The following is an 18,356-nucleotide window of genomic DNA, read 5'->3' as shown; positions in this document are numbered from 1 at the left end:
TCAAGTCATTATATTACTGAAGATGATGGAGGCAAAGATCAGGAAAAATTCTGGTTCCCCCAAATATGCAGATTCAGGTAATATTTCCTCCTCAAGTGCCTCTGGAAGATAAATGTCCCTCTCTATGTTAGTAGGTCCTCCAGAGTTGCAATTCATGCCATTACAACAATTAGCAAAATAGAATTGGTTACGGGGAGGTCTTTTTCTTGGGGTTTCAGGAGGCTGTTCAGCAGCATATACAAACGTGCAGTTCCAAGTACAGTTCTTGTAAACGATTAATAAACGAGGGCTCACACCTGAAACAAAAGTGATGATGGAAATTATTGGTTTCACATGTTCTGACTGTAAATACAGCACATTCAACATGACTAGTTCCATACAGTTCCAAATGTCCCAACACTACATTGCCTAGAATTTGTGACCAGGAGAGAATGTTCAAGTACACAGGAGGGTCTGATTACTTGAGAACAACTTCCTCTAAATATATTTTTCTGTCCATGCTGCCATCTTTGTGTCTGCCACTGGCCCTCGAAATGGCATCTTGGTACTTGGTTATGTAGATACACAAATGAAACGTTCTGCTCATTTTTTGTCTTCAGTGTTCTAGAGCTCTTAGAAATTACGCGGAGACCAGAAATCTAGTTATGTCCTGGTGACCTTGAGGGAGATGTAGAAGGGCATAGGCAGCCAGGGCAAGATGACAAGTGAGGAAGTCAGGGCAGGGCCAGACTAAAGGAGCATGGAGAGAGGGTCTTCCAATGAGGTCAACTTCCTGCTTGATGAAAGTGCTTGGAGATGCAAGTGGGGGACCCAATCAGACAAGATACTTCCATACTTATGCTCCTAAGTGGGGGAGCCAATAAAAAACTAGAACAAATGTATAGACATAAGAGGCACCAATGAATAATGAGAAAAGCTTGAACATGGGATAAGAAGAGGGAGAAGCTGGGCTTGGTGGCACATGCCTGAAATCCCAGCAGCTTAGGAGACTAAGGAAGGGGATGGAGAGTTCAAAGCCAGACCCAGTCCAAGTGAGGTGCTAAGCAACTCAATAAGACCCTTTCTCTAAACAAAATACAAAATAGGGCTGGGGATGTGGCTCAGTGGTTGAGTGGCCCTGAGTTCAATCCCTGGTACCCTCCCCACTCCCAAAAAAATAAAATAAAATAAGAGGGGGAAATTCCAGAGACCATAAAAAGAACAAGTCAAAACTCCCCCACTGTACTTCGAGCTCCAGAGCCCCTCCTCTCTCTGTTACCATCACTTTTGCAATAAACCTGCTGCTTGCTTGCCATCTCGTGTCCTGTTCTTCAATTCTTCACTGAAGGGAGACAATGAACCCATCACCCCTAGAGGGTAACAACCTCTCAACTGTTAACAGGACAGCCTATGTTTATCTGTCTTTTCTCTGATTTCCTGTAGTTGACCCCTCTAGGACAAGCTCTTCCCTGCACTACCCACCCCCCAATTAATGTTGTCACCTAGGCCAACCAGAGCTACCTGATCCAAGCTCCACCTGAGATCTCCTTCAAGAATCCCCAATTGAAAAATTGGATAAGGGCAATTCAAAGAAAGAAAACTAAAGAAAAATATCCCTGATCAACCTGGAAGGAAAAATCCTCATTAAAATATTTCCAATCTTCATTCAAAACCACAATGATCTGAGAGAAAAGATGGCAGGCTAGAGGAAGGCTGTATTCCTTGTTGCGCTGCAATCCAGGATCCAACCAGCAGGAATATGACTTCTCTGTGAGGCAGGTGAAAGAGGGATCTCACTACAACTCAATAATGGACAGTCAGAGTGTCTTAGAGACTCAGAAATCTGTGTATATTAAACAAAGAAAAGAGACTACATTGGAGCCAAGCTGGTTGTGTCAGCAGCGCCGATTCAGCACAGAGGGAGTGAGAATGCAGAGAAACACAGCAGACAGATTTAGCATGGAAAATCTTGAGATCAGAAAAGCAGACTGCCCTTAGCTAATCCAGGAGCTGCACTATACACTGGTGCATGAAAAGTACCCTGTGTTTCCAACAGGCCACGGACAGCTGAGGCAGGAGTCATCTTCTAGCTACTGCCGCAGGAGCCAAGAGAGCTGGAGAAAGAAGGCTACAGGATCCTGACAGCTTCTGCTGCGTGTCCTAGGCTGCACCTAGCAGAACAAGAGCACAACAGGCACAGAGAGTATTTCACCAGGGAGACGAAGTCCGAAAAGCGAGAGGAGCCCGGCCTGCTTCCCACTTTGAGTCTGGTGGCTCTAGGACCAGCTGAAACGGATGAGAAATTTGAATGGATGGGTGTGAACATGCTCAGGGACTAAGCTGGGAAAGCCTGGAATAGCTGTGTTCATGGGCAGCAGAGGGAGTGAAAGATTTGCTCCTCTGCCCCACTAGTGGAACCCTGGGGAGACACCTGGAATCCGAACTCCCAACAAACATCAGCAACTGTGGGCCCTAGAGGTGTGTTGATCTAATCTCTCCAGGGCAGTCATCCCAACAAGCCCCTGAGGCTTGATTAGACCTAAGCCCCACCAAGGGGAACTCCACTCAGAACTCTGCAGCACACCCTCCCTGGGAGTGGAGGGAGACTTGTCTGACCTGTGCAGACATAACTCCAGATGACAGTACTTCCCACCCCATCCTACCTCATACTGGTGAGAAGGAAAGCTGAGAATTTCTGAACTCCAACTGGCAACCTGGCTTGCAACCAAAAACAGGGAGGGTTTAAAAACTGTTGGCCCTAATCTCAAGCTTAGTACATACCTCAAGAAGAAGGAAAGAAAAGACAATTGGGCCCAAATAGTGAACTTATATATATTCTTTTTTTTTTTTTTTTCACAGATCAGCTCTTTATTCAGGAATGAAGTCTCATGCAGGACTGGATGAGGGGTGGGAATGGGGTGACACCACTGGATCCACTCTCCTGGTGGAAAATGGGCCACGCCACTGAATAAAGGAGAAGGCTAGGTTTATAAAGGTTATACTGAGAGGTGACTTAAGTAATAAGCATGTCTGCTTGGGCATTCAGAAATTTGGGGTCTGTCTTACTGGGTGAAATGGGAGGAGGTCTGGAGTCAGCAGTTTGAGCACTCAGGAAACAGTTTTGTGAGAATTTGAAAATTTATTTTTACTGGGCAGTATTTTTACTTGAAGAAGAATGGAGGGTCTGGGGTTAATGTTCAGTAATTTTCTCTTTCCCTTCAGGGTCCCATTGTACTGCCACTGGGAAAGGATTTATCTGGGGAAGGATCAATGCTTTGGTTTCCTTTCTGTGGGATTGTTCTGTCATCGGGCAGGACTGTACTGGGAAAGGATCAATGCTATTAATGTATGGATTTCTTTTTCACTCCCTTTTTCAGGCCTCACTATTTTGGGGTCTTTAATTTTCCATATCCAACAGCAATGTCTAACATTTATCTGAGTATTTTTCCTCTCGTGATTTATATAGTTCTAATCTCTTGAAGCTCAAGTGATATAAATATGTACATGTGTGGACATATAGTTTAGTTAATCTTTCCAAATATGTACAAAAATTATATCTTTCAATATCCATTGTCTGCTGTGTTTATTCTCTGTAAGTTTTGAGTTAATTTCAATTATTTTTTCTCATTATGGCTTAATTTTCCTATTTTTTGAACGCTTCATTTTTTATTAGATATCAGACATGGTAAATTTTATCTTTCTCGGTGCTAGGTATTTTTTTTTTTCTGTACATATGTTTGAGCTTTGTTCTGGGATGCAGATATGTTGAAGTAACTTGATCCCCATGACTTGGCATTTTAAGATTTAGATTTTGCATTAGTTTTTCTATGACCACTGTGACAAATTACATCAAATTCAGCGGCTTAAAACAACAAAAATTATCTTACATTTCTTTGGTTCCTAACTCCAAAATGGGTCTCTCTGGGTTAATATTAAAAGTTTCTCTTTCCTGAAGGCTCTAGGAGAGAATCCATTTCCTTAATTTCTAGCTCCCAGGGGCTACCTACATGGCTTGGTTCATTATCCTCTTTTTCCAAATTCAAAGCCAGCAAATAGGTCAAGATCTTTTCATATCACATCACTCAGAGCTTCTTCCATTTATAGTTAGGTCCAACTGAATAATCCAAGACAAACTCCCCATTTCAAGCTAACCTTAATTCCATCTATAATATTAGCTACACTTTGGCATATAAGCTAAACTAATCATAAATTTTGGGAATGAACACAAATATATCTTTGGAGGGTCATTTTTATGCCTACTATCAGCATTCAGTCTTGAGAGAAATGTTTCCTACTACTAATGGAAAACCCTTCTGTTCTGTACTCCATGTTCTCAACTTAGGCTGTTCAGTAGGCTGGAAATTCATAACTCAGAAATTTCCAGTCATAACTCAGAAATAGTATCAGGGTAGTAAGCTGACGCAATCAATTAGGGGTCCACTTTATTTGTTTCCCATATTTCAGAGGTCATCATTCTTCATTACTTGGTATTTAATATCTATGGTAGTTTGAATGTATCTCCCAAAAAGTATGTTACAAAATTAAATTCCATTACAGTAAAATTAAGAGGTGATTAGGCCATGAAGATACTGCATCATTAGTGGATTAATACTGTTACTGTGAGAGTGGGTTTATTACCATAGGTATGAATTCCTTATAAAAGATTGAGTGAACTTATATTCTCATTGACTATTTTGACCACCTCAAAATTCCTCAAAAAAAATTCCTTAATTTTTCATTATGACTCTCTTTCTTCCCCTGTGTGTGTGTGTGTGTGTGTGTGTGTGCGTTAATTGGTTCATGAACTTAGATACATAGACATATTTGGGGGATTTTTTTTGTCTCATTTGTAGCATGTTTAAAATGTAACTCTTTTTCCTTGCCTTGTCTTTTGAAGTTTTGGGGTTTTGCTCAGTATATTTTGGTTTTGTTTTGTATTGCTTTTCATTTGTATGTTACTCTTTCTCTTTTTTTTTTCTCTCTTTTTTCATTTGTATTGTTTCTCTTTCTCTCTTTTCTTCTGCTATAAGCCAAATTCTATTGCTCTTTCACTCTTCCTTTAATTTTTTACTTCTATTTTTTCTCCTTTCCTAGAACCATAACATCCTATATTTCTTCTGCATTCTCTCTGTTCACCTATTGAAATTGCAAACTCTTTTCTACCTTCCTATAAAATTTTCTTTTTCTTAATTAACTGTATCTTACCATCTTTTACCACTAATTGGTTTATATAACAACTACTTCCGTCCATTAATGTGGATGCAATTATTATTGCTGTGGACGCCCTACATGAAACCTGTTGTTTGATTTAAGGCCAAATATAACACAGTTACTTATTGTTTTTGTTGATAGCAATAGCAACCCTACCATTTCTGGGTTTTGTGTTTGTCTGTGTGTGTGTGTGTATGGCAATTAACATTGTAGATGTTGTAGCAAGAGCCAAGTATTTAGTTTAATCCTCTATACTGTTTGCATTAGTTGTTGCTATTATTTACTTCCCCCTATTCTGTGAGGTACTAGAAACCTACAGGGACACTACAAGTTCACAGGGTAGAAACTCTGCTGCTCAACTAAACTCAACCCAAAGACAGTGTACCATGCTCCACATACAAATTAATGACACTCAATCTTCAGCTAGACTTCAATACAAAGAACAGAATAGACAAAAACTCAAACTTATGAGAGAGCCCCAAGTGGAAACAGCTAAGGGTCGGCCCTCAGGTCCCCCTACAGACATCATTGCTCTAAGAGAAAAAGAGTGAAATAACCCAACGGCTGTGGACACCACAACTAAGGAGATCTCAATCCAGATCACCCTAGGACCCTTTAGCAACTGGAGGCTGTGCCCTAAAAAAAGAAAGTAGAAGAAACCACTTCAGTTGAGGCACAAGACCAACACCTCTGAAACATGAGACAACAGGCAAAAAGAAAAATCCACCCCCAACCCACAAACCCCTAACTAAGGAATCCACTGGGAGTGAGAGGGACAAAAACCCAGGAAAACATGATAATAAATTAATGAACAAAATGTTCAACAAACTAAAAGAAGATCTAAGGAAGGAATTAAGAGAGTGATTGCAGGAGATGAAAGACCATTTTAATAAAGAAATAGAAATAGTGAAAGGAAACCAAGCAGAATGCCTAGAAACGAAAGACAAGATCAATCAAATGACAAACTCACATGAAGGTATCAATAACAGACTAGATGGTGTAGAAAACAGAACCTCAGCCCTTGAAGACAGAACTCTGGGCAGTGACGATTTTTAGGCGAGATGATCTTGAATACACAGAAGGCAGTAAGGAGAAAAGTTACAGAGCAGGAACATAGTGTACGAGAGCTCTAGGACAACTCTAAAAGAACAAACCGGAGAATCATTGGGACAGAAAGAAAGTGGAGATCCAAACTAAAGGCATAAAGAACATTTTTAATGAGACAGTTACAGAAAACTTCTCCCGTATCAGAAATGAGATAGATATCCACATACGAGACTTACAGGACCCCAAAGAGAACTAGCCAAATGAGAGGCTTGCTGAGACATATCATAATCAAAATGCCTAACTCAGAAAACAAGGAAAGAATATTAAACGCCACAAGAGAGAAACAACAGGTCATATTTAGAGGCAAAGCAATAAGGTTCACTTTGGATTTCTCTGCTCAGACCCTAATAGCAAGGAGGGCCTGGAATGAGATATTCCAAACCCTAAATGGAAACAACTGTCATCCAAGGTTACTATACCCAGCAAAACTCAGTTTCAAATTCTAGGGGGGAAAGAAAAACCTTCCACGACAAGAATAAACTAAAAGAATTCATGAACACCAAACCAGCACTACAAGAATACTCAAAGATAAATTTCACACAGAGGAATGAAAAAACAATTCCCAAAGCCCACAAACAAGGGAAGATCAACAGAAGAATGATCCACTAAGTGAGAATTAAGACAGGATAAAATAAGAGCAAAAAACCAGAATGGCGGTAAAACTCAAACATATCCATACTAACGCTGAACGTCAATGGTCTCAACTCCCCAGTTAAAAGACACAGATCCAGATGAGCAGAAGGGATCAAAAAACAAAATCCAACTATGTGCTGTTTATAAGAGACCCATCTTATAGGCAAAGACATCCACAGGCAGAAGGTAAAAGGATGGCAAAAAAATATCCCAGGCATCTGGTCTAAGAAGACAAACAGGAATACCTATTCTCAAATCTGAAAAGTAGCTATCAAGCAAAAATTAATCAGAAGAAGCAGGGCATGGTGGCACATGACTGTTATCCCAGAGACTTGGGAGGCTGAGGCAGGAGGATTGCAAGTTCAAAGTCAGCTTCAGCACCTTAGTGAGGCCCTAAGCAACTCAGCAAGACCTTGTCTCAAAACAAAATATAAAAAACGGTTGCAGATGTGGCTCAGTGGTTAAGTGCCCCTGGGTTCAAATCCCAGTACAAAAATAAATTAATCAGAAGAGACAAAGGACATTACATCCTAGTAAAGGGAACAATCCAACAAGAAGATATAACCAGAGTAAACATTTATGCCCCCAAATGTCAATGCACCCCATACATGGAAAAGTACTTCATGAGATTAAATTCCACATAGACCCCAACACAAAAATACTGGGGGATTTCAATAAACCCTTATTATCAAGAGACAGGTCATCAAAACAAAACATCAACAAAGATATCTCCAACCTAAATAGTGCTATGAATCAAATGGACCTAAAGGACATCTACAGAATATTCTGCCCCGAAACAGCTGAATTTAACTTTTCTCAGCTCTGCATGCAACTTTTTCCAAAACACAGCATATTCTAACCCATAAAGCAAATCTTACCAAATATAAAACATGGTATAATCCCATGTATCCTATCATATCATAATGGAATGAAAGCAGGAATCAACAGCAAGAAAAACAGAAACCACATAAACTCATGCAGATTGAACAATACTCTCTTAAATGAAGAATGGACCAAAGAGGAAATGACAAAAGAAATCAAGAAAATCTTAGAAACAAATGAGAACAAAGGCACAACATAGCAAAATTTCTGGGACAGTATGAAAGCAGTTCTAAGATGCAAATTTATAGAAATGAGTGCTATAAATTAAAAATTTAGAGAGACCCCATTAAAAAATTAGACAGACCCTCCCGAAATAAATAAGATCACGCCCCACCTCAAGGCCTTAGAAAAAGAAGAGCAAACTAACCCCCAAACCAGCAGAAGACAGGTAAAAAGTAAGATCAAACACAATATCAATGAAACTGAGAAGAAGAAAATACACTGGATCAATCTAAAGAAGAGTTAGTTCTTTGAAAAGATAAAACTGGCAAACCCTAAACCAAACTAACCAAAAGAAAAAGTGAGAAGCAGCAAATCAACAAGATGAGAGAGGAAAAAGAAGGTAGCACCAGAGACCAGAGGATTACCACATCCTAATTTGAAAATTGAGACTTCCATAAACTGGAAAATCTCAAAGACATGGACGTATTTGTAAACACAAATGACCTGCCCACATTGACCCAGAAGACATACAAATCCTAGATAGACCAATGTCAAGTACTGAGATTGAAACAGCAATTAAAAGGCTTCCAGAAAAGGAAAGCCCAGGACCTGATGGTTTCTCCGCTGAGTTCTACCAGATCTTTACACAAGAACTAGCACCGGTCTTTCTCAAATTACTCCAGGAAACTGAATGAGACAGAACATTCCCAAATGCTTTTCATGAAGCTAGGATAACCCTGATACCAAAATCAGACAAAGACACATCAAGGAAATCAAACTATCGACCAATATCCCTGACGAACACAGACGCAAAAACCCTAAATAAAATACTAGCAAAAGCACATCAAGAAGCTAATACACCATGATGGAAGTGGGTTTCACTCCAGGAATGCAAGGTTGGTTCAACATATGCAAAACAATAATGTGATTCATCAGACAGAATGAAGAACAAAAATCACATGATCATCTCAATAGATGCAGAAAAGGCCTTTGATACGATCCAACACCCGTTCATGTTAAAAAATGCTGGAGAAACTAGAGATGAAAAGAACTTACCTCAACATTGTAAGGGTCATTTATAACAAACCCAAAGCCAAAATCATACTAAATGCAGAAAAACCAAAATCATTTCCACTAAATTCAGGAATAAGGCAGGGTTGTCCACTCCTACCACTCCTATTAAAAATAGTCCTTAAAGCGTTAGCCAGAGCATCAGGCAAGAAAAGGAATGCATCGATGGGAGGAAAATAGGAAAGAAGAAATCAAATTCTGTAACTGATGATATGATCCTATCTGTAGAAGATCCAAAAAACCACCAGAAGACCTCTAGAGCTAGTATTTCGACATCTAGAAATGAATTCCGCAAAGTAGCAGGACAGAAGATCAACACCCACAAATCAATAGCTTTCCTATACTCCAACAATGATTCAGATGAGGCAGAAATCAGGAAAACTACCCCATTCACAATAAGTTAAAAAAAAACAACAAAAAACCTCTTGGGGGAATTACTCTAACCAAGGAGGTAAAAGAGATCTACAATCAACATTAGAGAACACTGAAGAAAGAAATTGAAAATGACCTAGAAGATGGAAGGACAGCCCACGTTCTTCGATGGGCAGAATTAATATTGTCACAATGGCCACTACTACCAAAAGCAATACAGAGATTCAGGGCGATTCCTGTCACAATGCATTCTTTTCAGAATGAGCACAAACAATTCTTAAATTCAGGAGGAAGAATAAGAGACCCAGAATAGACAGAGCAACACTAAGCAAGAAAAGTGAAGCAGGAGGCCTCACAATGCTTGATCTGAAACTGTACTACAGAAGTGCAGGGCAAACCTATCCATCTGGTAAAATTTGAGGAAGGTGCCCAAAGCATGGCATGGAGAAAAGACAGTCTAGGAAAACTGGATAGCTAAATGTAGAAAATAAGGGTAAAGTTCTCGCTTTCAACCTACACAAAACTCAAATGGAAAAGGGTCAAAGACTTAGGAATTAGACCAGAAACCTTACAAGTGCTAGAGGAAACCACAGGGTCAACACTCTAACACATCAGTGCTGGCACAGACTTCTTAAGCAAGACCCCCAGAGCACAGGAAATAAAGCCAACAACCAATAAGTGGAATGGCCTAAACTAAAAGCCTTCTGCACAACTAAGGAAACAATTAAGAGCGTGAAGAGAGTGCCTATGGAAAGGGAGGAACTCTTGGCCAGCTACTCCTCTGGTAAGGGATTAATATACAGAATATACAAAGAACTACAAAACCTGAGCACCATGAAAACAAATAACCCAATCAAAGAATGGGCAAAAGAACGCAACGGAAACTTCTCCATAGACGAAACACAAAAGGCCAATAAACACATGAAAAAATGTTCAGCATCTCTAGCAACCAGGGAAATGAAAATCAAAACTGCATTAAGATTCCATCTCACTCCAGTCAGAATGGCCAGTAAGCAGTAAACAACAGTACGAACAACAGTAAATGCTGGCTAGGTTGTGAGGAGAAAGGAACACGTGCACACTGTTGGTGGATTGCAGACTAGTACAAACACTCTGGAAAGCGGTTTGAAGATTCCTCAAAAAACTAAAGGTGGAACCACCAGAGGACCCAGCTATCCCCCTCCTGGGTATTCTCCCAAAAGATCTAAAATTGGCACACTACAGTGACACAGCCACATCAATGTTGATAGCAGCAAATTCACAACAGCGAAATTTGTGATGCCTGTCAATAGATGAATGGAATAAGAAATTGTGTCTCACTCACACACACACACACACACAAAAAAAAAAAATGGAGTTCTACTGAGTCATTAAGAAGAAAGAATTTATGGCATCTGCTGGCAAATCGGTGGAAATGGAGAATATCACGCTAAATGAAATGAGCCAAACTCAGAATCTCAAAGGTCGTTATCTTCTCTCATAAGTGGAAGCTAGAGTAAAATTTAAAAAGGGGCGAGGAAATAATAAGATTACAGAAAGAGTCAAATACAAATTAATAGACAAGCAAAAGGGAGTCTAGTAGAATAGAGGAAGAAACAGAGGATGGGAGGGTAAACAGATGATCATGAACTGAAATCAATTTCCATGCATGTATGAGTTTGTCAGGATGAATCCAACTACTCTGTGTAACCATAAAGCTCTAACTGACAGAAGAAGAAGAAGAAACCTCCATGATCAAGTTAGTTTCACCCCAGCAATCAAAGGTTGGCTCCACATATGCAAATTAATAAATGTAATTAATCCTCTGAATAGATTAAAGACAAAAATCACAGGATCATTTCAAAGGATGCAGAAAAGACTTTAACAAAATTCAGCACATGTATTTTAAAGAAAAAGGCATTTCCTATAAAATCAGGAACAAGACAAGAACATCCACTCTCACCATTCCTATGCAACACAGTCCTTGAAACCTCAGCCAGAGCTATCAACAAGAGAAGGAAAGTCAAGGGACCCGAGTAGGAAAAGAAGAAGTCAAATTATCTCTGTTTGCTGATGTCATGATTCTATATTTGGAAGTCCCAAAATTCTCCACCAGAAGACATCTAGAGCTGATCAATCCAGCAAAGAAGCACCATACAAAACCAACATACAAAAATCGGGGGAGCAGGCGGGGGAGTCTGAGGGGGGGAAGTGCTGAGGCTGAATTAAAGCAAATTAGATTCCCTGTGTTTATGATTAAGTATCCTAATGCTATATAACTAAAACGAATCCATACAAAAATTAATAATGATATTTAATTTGAAACAGAGAGCAGAAGTTAAAAGAATTAGCAGCTTTTCTAAAACCCAATCATGAGCCCACTGAGAAAAAGATCAGGAAAACAATTCCAGCAGCAGTAGTCACCAATTTAAATACCTAGAAATAGGGGCTGGGGAGATAGCTCAGTCGGTAGAGTGCTTGCCTTGTAAGCACAAGGCCCTGGGTTCGATCCCCAGCACCCAAAAAAAAAAAAAAAAAAAAAAATACCTAGAAATAAACCTAACCAAAGAGGTGAAAGAACTCTACAATGAAAATATGGAACACTGGACAAAGAAACTGAATAAAATTTCAGAAGTTGGAAAGACCTGCATGTTCATAAATAGGCAGAACTAATATTGTTAAAATGTCATATTATTGACAGCATCCTACAGATTCAGAGCGATTCCCTTCAAAATACCTATGACATTCTTCACAGAACTAGGGGGAAAGAAGTCCTAAAATTCCTTCGGAAGAATAAAAGACACAGAGTAACCAAAGCAATTCAGAGCAATAAGAGTCATGCTAGAGGCATCAAAACATCTGACTTCCAATTATAGTAAAGAGCTACAGTAACAGCACAGCAGGGTACTGGCATAAAAGCAGACACACAGACCAAAGGAACACAGTAGAAGACACAGGCGAACCCACCCAGATACCACCATCTGACCCTCCACATGTGCCCAAACAGACTGGAGAAAAGACACCTTCTTAACAAATGGTGCTGTGAAACTGGTCATCCACATGCAGAAGAATGAGACTGGATCCCCAGTGCTCACCCTGCACAGAAGTCAACTCAAAGTGGATCAAAGACCTAGGAATCAGACCAAAACCATGCACCTCCTAGAAGAGAACGTAGGCTCAACAGACCTGGGTAGGTGCAGGCTCAGACTTCCTCAAGCAGACACCTAACGCTTGAAAGAATACCGAGAACTAATACATGGGATGGCATCAAATTCAAAAGCTTTTGCACAGCAAGGGAACTACAGCATGAAGAGAGAACCTACAGAACGGGAGGAAAATCTTGGTGGGCTATTCTTCTGACTAGAATATGTAAAGAACTCACATAAGAGAAAAACAACCGAAGCAATGAGTGGGGAAATGAACGAAAGAGACACTTCTCAAAAGAAGAAACACAAAAGGCCAACAAATACAGGAAAAATGCTCAACACCTCTAGCAACTGGGCACATGCAAATCAAAACCACACTGAGACTCCAGCTCACTGCAGTCAGAATGGAAGTCATCAAGAACACAAACAATAAGAGTGCTGGAGAGGATGTGGAGAAAAAGGGAATACTTTTGGTTGGTGGGACAGTAAATCAGTAGAACTACGATGGAAATCAGTATGGAGGTCTTTAAAAGACAAGGGATGGAAACCCCACACAACGCAGCTGTAGCACTCCTTGGTATGTGTTCTAAAGCACTGAAGTCAGCATACTGTGGTGACACATGCAAGCCCACGTTTACAGCAGCACAATTCACACAACAGCCGAACTAGGGACAGTCCCGGTGTCCGCAAATGGATGAATGACGAAGAAAATGTGGTGTTTCTAAACACAATGGAGATTTATGCGGCCATAAAGAAAAATGAAATTATATCATTTGCAGGAAAACGGATGGAACTTGAGAGTATTATGGGAAATAAGCCAAACTCAGAAGTTCGGGGTCATATGTTTTCTCCCATTCGTGGAAGACAGGGAGAATAAAGGGGAAAAAAATGAGAAGGGATCTCATGAAAGTCGAAGTTTGATGGGGAGAGTAGAAAAAGTGGATCGGCAGAGAGTGAGAAGGAGGGAAAGGGGGTGTTCTGGGGAACGGAACGGACAAAATTAGAACATTCTATGCATGTACAAATATGCAAAAATGAACTGCACTGTTAAGGATAACAATAAGGCATCATTTAAAAATAAGTAATATGGTAAAAAAATTCACTGGTTTTGGGCCAGTGTCCCCACGGTGGCTTTCCAAAGGTCACACTTTGGTAGCAAGTTTAGAAACTCCGCCTCACACGAGATACTGGAGAGTTTCTCTCTGAACGTTTTGACGTTGGCCTTTGCACTGAAGCCCATGGTTCATTTGGGGTTACATTTCATGTAAGGTTTTAGGTCAAGGTGCCCTTAGGCTACAGAAGCCTTGCCCCTACCAATGGATTCTGCGCCTTTGTCAAAAATCTGTCGGGCATATTGGCATGGGGCTGTTTCTGGGTTCTCTCCTCTGTTCCCTTCACCTATGTGTCTGTCCCTTCAAAGGTATCTCAGTGATTTCGGCTGTGGGTGGAAGCTCAGTCTGCGGGAAGATTCAAATTTTCCCATATGGTGTCTTTTGCTTTTCATCCCACACAGCCCCTGAAATCAACAAGCATCCTGACGGCAGGCGCCCAAGCACTGGGGGCAGTTCCACATCTCCCCCAGCACTCGCATAGATTCTGTGTCCTAGTGTCCATCGGGCTCCCTCGGGTAAGGGAAACCCCTAAACAAGCATGGGAGAAGATGTCAGACAGAGCTGTTGAGTGGCAGGAGGTGAGCTAGGACTGAAGCTCAGAGCCAAGCCACCTGGCACCGAGGCGGGTGGGAAAGTCAGGCTTCCCAGGAAAAGAGCAAAAGCCTCGCGCCTCTGTCCTCCCCATCAAGCCCATACCAAGAGGTCTCTTGCAGAGAGGTGTAAACTGCTTCATCGGGGCCCTCAGAACATGCCGTTCAGGAGCCATGCAGCTGCTGGTGTAAAGACCCAGCAAAGGTGAAGGTGGGATAGGTTGGGAGGAGGATGGGAGGAGGATGGGAGAGGAGAAGACAGGCTGGAGTCCACTGCTGCTCTAGTGTGGAACGGAGGTAGCTCCCAAAGGTCCACGTGGTAAAGGCTTGTTCCCCAGGTGCTGCTATGGATCAGCTGGGGAATCTTTCAGAGGCGGGGCCCACTGCAAGTTCCTCAGGTCACGGAGGGACAACCCCATTCCCCTCTCCTGGTGTTTGGGTTTTTGTTCTATTGTTCTGGTGGTTGGTTTTACATTTTATGTGTGCGTGTGGGGGGGGGGGGCGCGCACATGGGCTTCCTGCAATGAGGTGAGTAGTTTAGGCCCTGCACATGCCCCCATGATGTTCAGCCCCAGGCTCAAGCAGTCATGAACTGAAACCTATAAACCTGTGAGCCAAAATAAACTGCCTTCTTAGGACTATGTGAGGTATAGGTCACAGTGATGGAAGTTGACTGAAACAACAAGGTCGAGCACTGTAGAAGGCCACCATGCCTGCCCAGAGTACAAATGCCACCCAAGTGTCTCCCTTTGCCAGCTGCAACAGAGCCACACAGGGATGCAGATTCTCAGAAAAGCATCTGCCAGTCTCACTCGCCAGCAGTAGTTTCAGTCAGTTATTTCATCGCTGTGACTGAAACACCCAACCAGCACAACTGTAGAGGAGGAAGAGTTTACTCGAGGGCTCACGGTTTCAGAGGTCCCAGTCCCCAGAAGGCCGGCTCCGATCCTTGGGGATCAAGGCGAGGCTGAACATCATGGAGGAAGAGTGCAGCAGAGGGAAGCAGCTCACATGATGATCAGGAAGCAGAGAGCGAGGTCTCCACTTGCCAGACACAAATACATACCCCACAGTCATGCCAACTCCCACTTCTCCAGCCACATCCTCCCACTCCAGTTCATCCCATCGGGGGATTAACTCACAGACTGGGCTCAGACTCTCATAATCCAATCATTTCTGCTCTGAACCTTCTTGCATCATCTCACACGTGAGCTCTTGGGGGACACCTCACATCAAAACCATGACAACAACATAACCTGTCAAGGTCCCCCATCAGTGGCCCACCACAGTGACAAAGCCAGATTCTCCACCTCCTGCTGTCCCAATCACCACAGGGAAATGGCACTTGGTGCAGTGAAGAAGAGGCGGTCAGAAGGTCTTTGCATCGAGCTCGGAAAACAGAAAGGCACCTGGAGCTGCAGAAACAACTCAGGTGGGGGAAGACAGTGACCAGAGGCAGGGTCCTGGACAGGGCCTCACATAAGGCCTCCAGCTGCCTGTCACAACCCACAGAGACCGTCCCTCCCCGCCACCGGATGGGTCACTGGTCCTCTGACCACTTGAGCCCTCGGGAGAGGCACACCTGTCTCAGAGCACTAGAGGCCACCAAAGAAGAGGTGAGAGCACGTCGGGGGTCAGGCTTTGCTGTGACGCCACACCTCCTCTCAGCATCTGTGTGTGACTCTGTGACAGGCATGGCCCCAAGGGGTCCAGGCACATTTGCTGCTTGGTCGTGGCTCGCTGGAACCCCCAACCCCAACACATGACCAGAATTCAAGTGACAATCACCCAGGCCACACTGTGGAATAGAGGGACACACATGAGCAGGGAGACCCAAGGGTCAGAGACCTTGGGGTCCAGCAACGTTCCGTCCTTGAAGACGCTGCAGAGTGGACTCCTGCTCCATTCTCCACAAGCCGGTGCACGGTGCCCTACCATGAGGCGTGGCAAGACCTGGGAATAAGTCCTCAGGACAGGAGATTCCAGGCGAAGGACATAGGCCAGGTGCAGAGAGAGCCAGACAGACCCCAGTCCCTAAACTGCCCAGGCAGCCCATTAACCACGGGCATCCAAAGTGCAGAGAGATACTTACGCGCGGCTACAGTCATACAGCGGCGGACATGGTACGGGCACGTCCTGACTCGCGAACAATCAAACGTGTTTTCGGCCACACACTCATGGCAGTTCACATTGAAGGTCCCTGAGAGAGGAAAAGCAGGCATCGGCTTCTGCTCCAACACGTCCTTCCACCCACGACCATCCCGCTCCTCCCTCCTGCGGTACCTGGCCCTGCTCTCTCCTCCCAAGGACTTCCCAAGCCTGCACAGCTTGGTCCTCAGTGCAGTCCCAGTGTGGCCAGGACCTGCTCCCAGGAGGGAAGCCAGGCCCACCTAGCAGCTTTCCCTCTTCTCAGGCAGACACTGGGGGACCACTGAGCTCTGCAGAGGAGGCCCACCCCTAGGGGCCCGTACGTATGTTGCTGGATTTCCCTGGACACTGCCTCTCTTGCTGTCCCTGACGGGGAAGTGCCACCTCCAAGCTGCCCCTCAGGTCTCCTGGTGAGCTGCTCTCCGAGGGAAGCCATCCTTCCTCCTCTCTCTCTCCTTGCACACTAACACGGCCCAGTTTGCACTCGAGCCCCCCTCCTCCCATGACACTGACGAAACCCAGCACAGCTAGCTCAGAGGGCCAAAGCCCTGCCACGCCTTCCTGGGACCCTGGTCAACTCTAGAATTCAGTGCCCTCCATGCCTCAGAAGAGATGATACCTACACAGAGCTGGAACAGCTTTGGTCACATTGGTCGCACTGGTCACATTGGATTCCACAAGTGGGAGCCCCACGATGAGCAGCAGGAACAAGGGCATCGTGTCGGGCAGAAGCTTGGACCTGAATGTGAGGAGACCCACAGCCAGTCAGCCAGGAACCGGCTCCTTGCTCCGCTTCGTGCTCCCGGCATCAACCACCAAAGGAGTCTCCCCTCTCCCGCCCCCTCACTCGCCCTCCACCCCAGAGAACTGGAACCCAGCAGAAGAATCCAATGGATATTCCTAAACCAGGAGAAGCAAAATATTTGAAACCCAAACATTCACCTGGACGGCATTAACAGCCAGCTGCACTCGGCAAAAGAAGAAATAAGAAGCGTGATGGAGCTCTATGGAGAACATCCACACCGCTACCCAGAAAGAGAACAAGGCCAAAGGCACAGGAGCCGGAAGAGGAGCCGCATCGTGTGAGTCGGTCGTGCCGCATACACACAACTGGACTGGCATGAGGAGCAAGTATTGGAAGAAACTTGGTAGAGAAATGCTCCAACGGCAATGAAAAGCATCACCCCACAACTGCAAAAGGGTCAGTGGCTCCAAAGCAGAGGAAGTCCAAGGATACCCAGTCGCAGACACATCACACCTGAACCCCCAAAATCGACCTGAAAATGTGAGCAGCAGCCAGAGGAAGAGGAAAGCCAGCGCCTCCAAGAGCAATAAGTCCAGTGGGGGTTGACCCTCCCACACAAACTGGGAAGTGCTGAGCAACACTCCCGCCCTGGAAGTGAAAACGGACTTCACAGGTGAGGGCCAAAGGAAGACCGGCTCAGAGCGGCGGCGCTGGGCAATGCTGCTAGGAGACCTGTGACCAGAAGTCTTGAGCTGATGACCCCTTTAGGAAGAGCCCCAAAGACAGCCAGAGCCCAAGCAGAGGAGGCTTCAGAACGGAAAGGACTGACTGGGGCCGGCGTCCTGGCCCAAAGGACTGCAGAGGTAAGAGGCAGGCCGGGTGACCGCAGAAAGCAATTCTGGAAGCCTGAGTCCATTTTGTGCCTCCAGTTGCAGGAAGCCAGAAGTTGTTCACCAAAGGAGAACTAAGGACATGCTCCTGCTTGGAACTGAAGGGGACACTTCCACATAATAGGTGGCCCAGGTTACGCCCAGCGGAAGCCACGCCTGTGGTGCACAGGCCGGTGGTGAACGCAGGAGAGACTGCGAGCTGGCCTCAGCAGCCTGAAGGGTCTGCACGGAAGGGCAGGGCTCTGAGGCACGCTTGTGGTCAGGGAGAGGTGGGGAACCTGGTCCAGGTTCCATTGCAACAGTCGTCAACAGACTCAAAGAGCTAGGGA

At 44.0% G+C, this 18,356-nt stretch overlaps 1 protein-coding gene across 1 annotated transcript; it reads right to left on the bottom strand.

The window, feature by feature from the left end:
* Gml (glycosylphosphatidylinositol anchored molecule like) lies at window positions 1-17,109 on the bottom strand. The gene is made up of 3 exons (XM_047566741.1): window positions 17,016-17,109; window positions 16,337-16,444; window positions 1-296 (listed from the first exon to the last, which is right to left on the bottom strand). Exons 1-3 carry the CDS (start codon window positions 17,107-17,109, stop codon window positions 1-3), a joined length of 498 nt encoding a protein of 165 aa, XP_047422697.1.
* Window positions 17,110-18,356: the final 1,247 nt, after the last annotated feature.

Source organism: Sciurus carolinensis, chromosome 1 (genome assembly GCF_902686445.1).
Source record: "Sciurus carolinensis chromosome 1, mSciCar1.2, whole genome shotgun sequence".
NCBI classification, from domain to species: Eukaryota; Metazoa; Chordata; class Mammalia; order Rodentia; family Sciuridae; genus Sciurus; species Sciurus carolinensis.
Note: the sequence above shows the minus strand (reverse complement) of the source record. Positions and strands in the feature narration are given on the sequence as shown.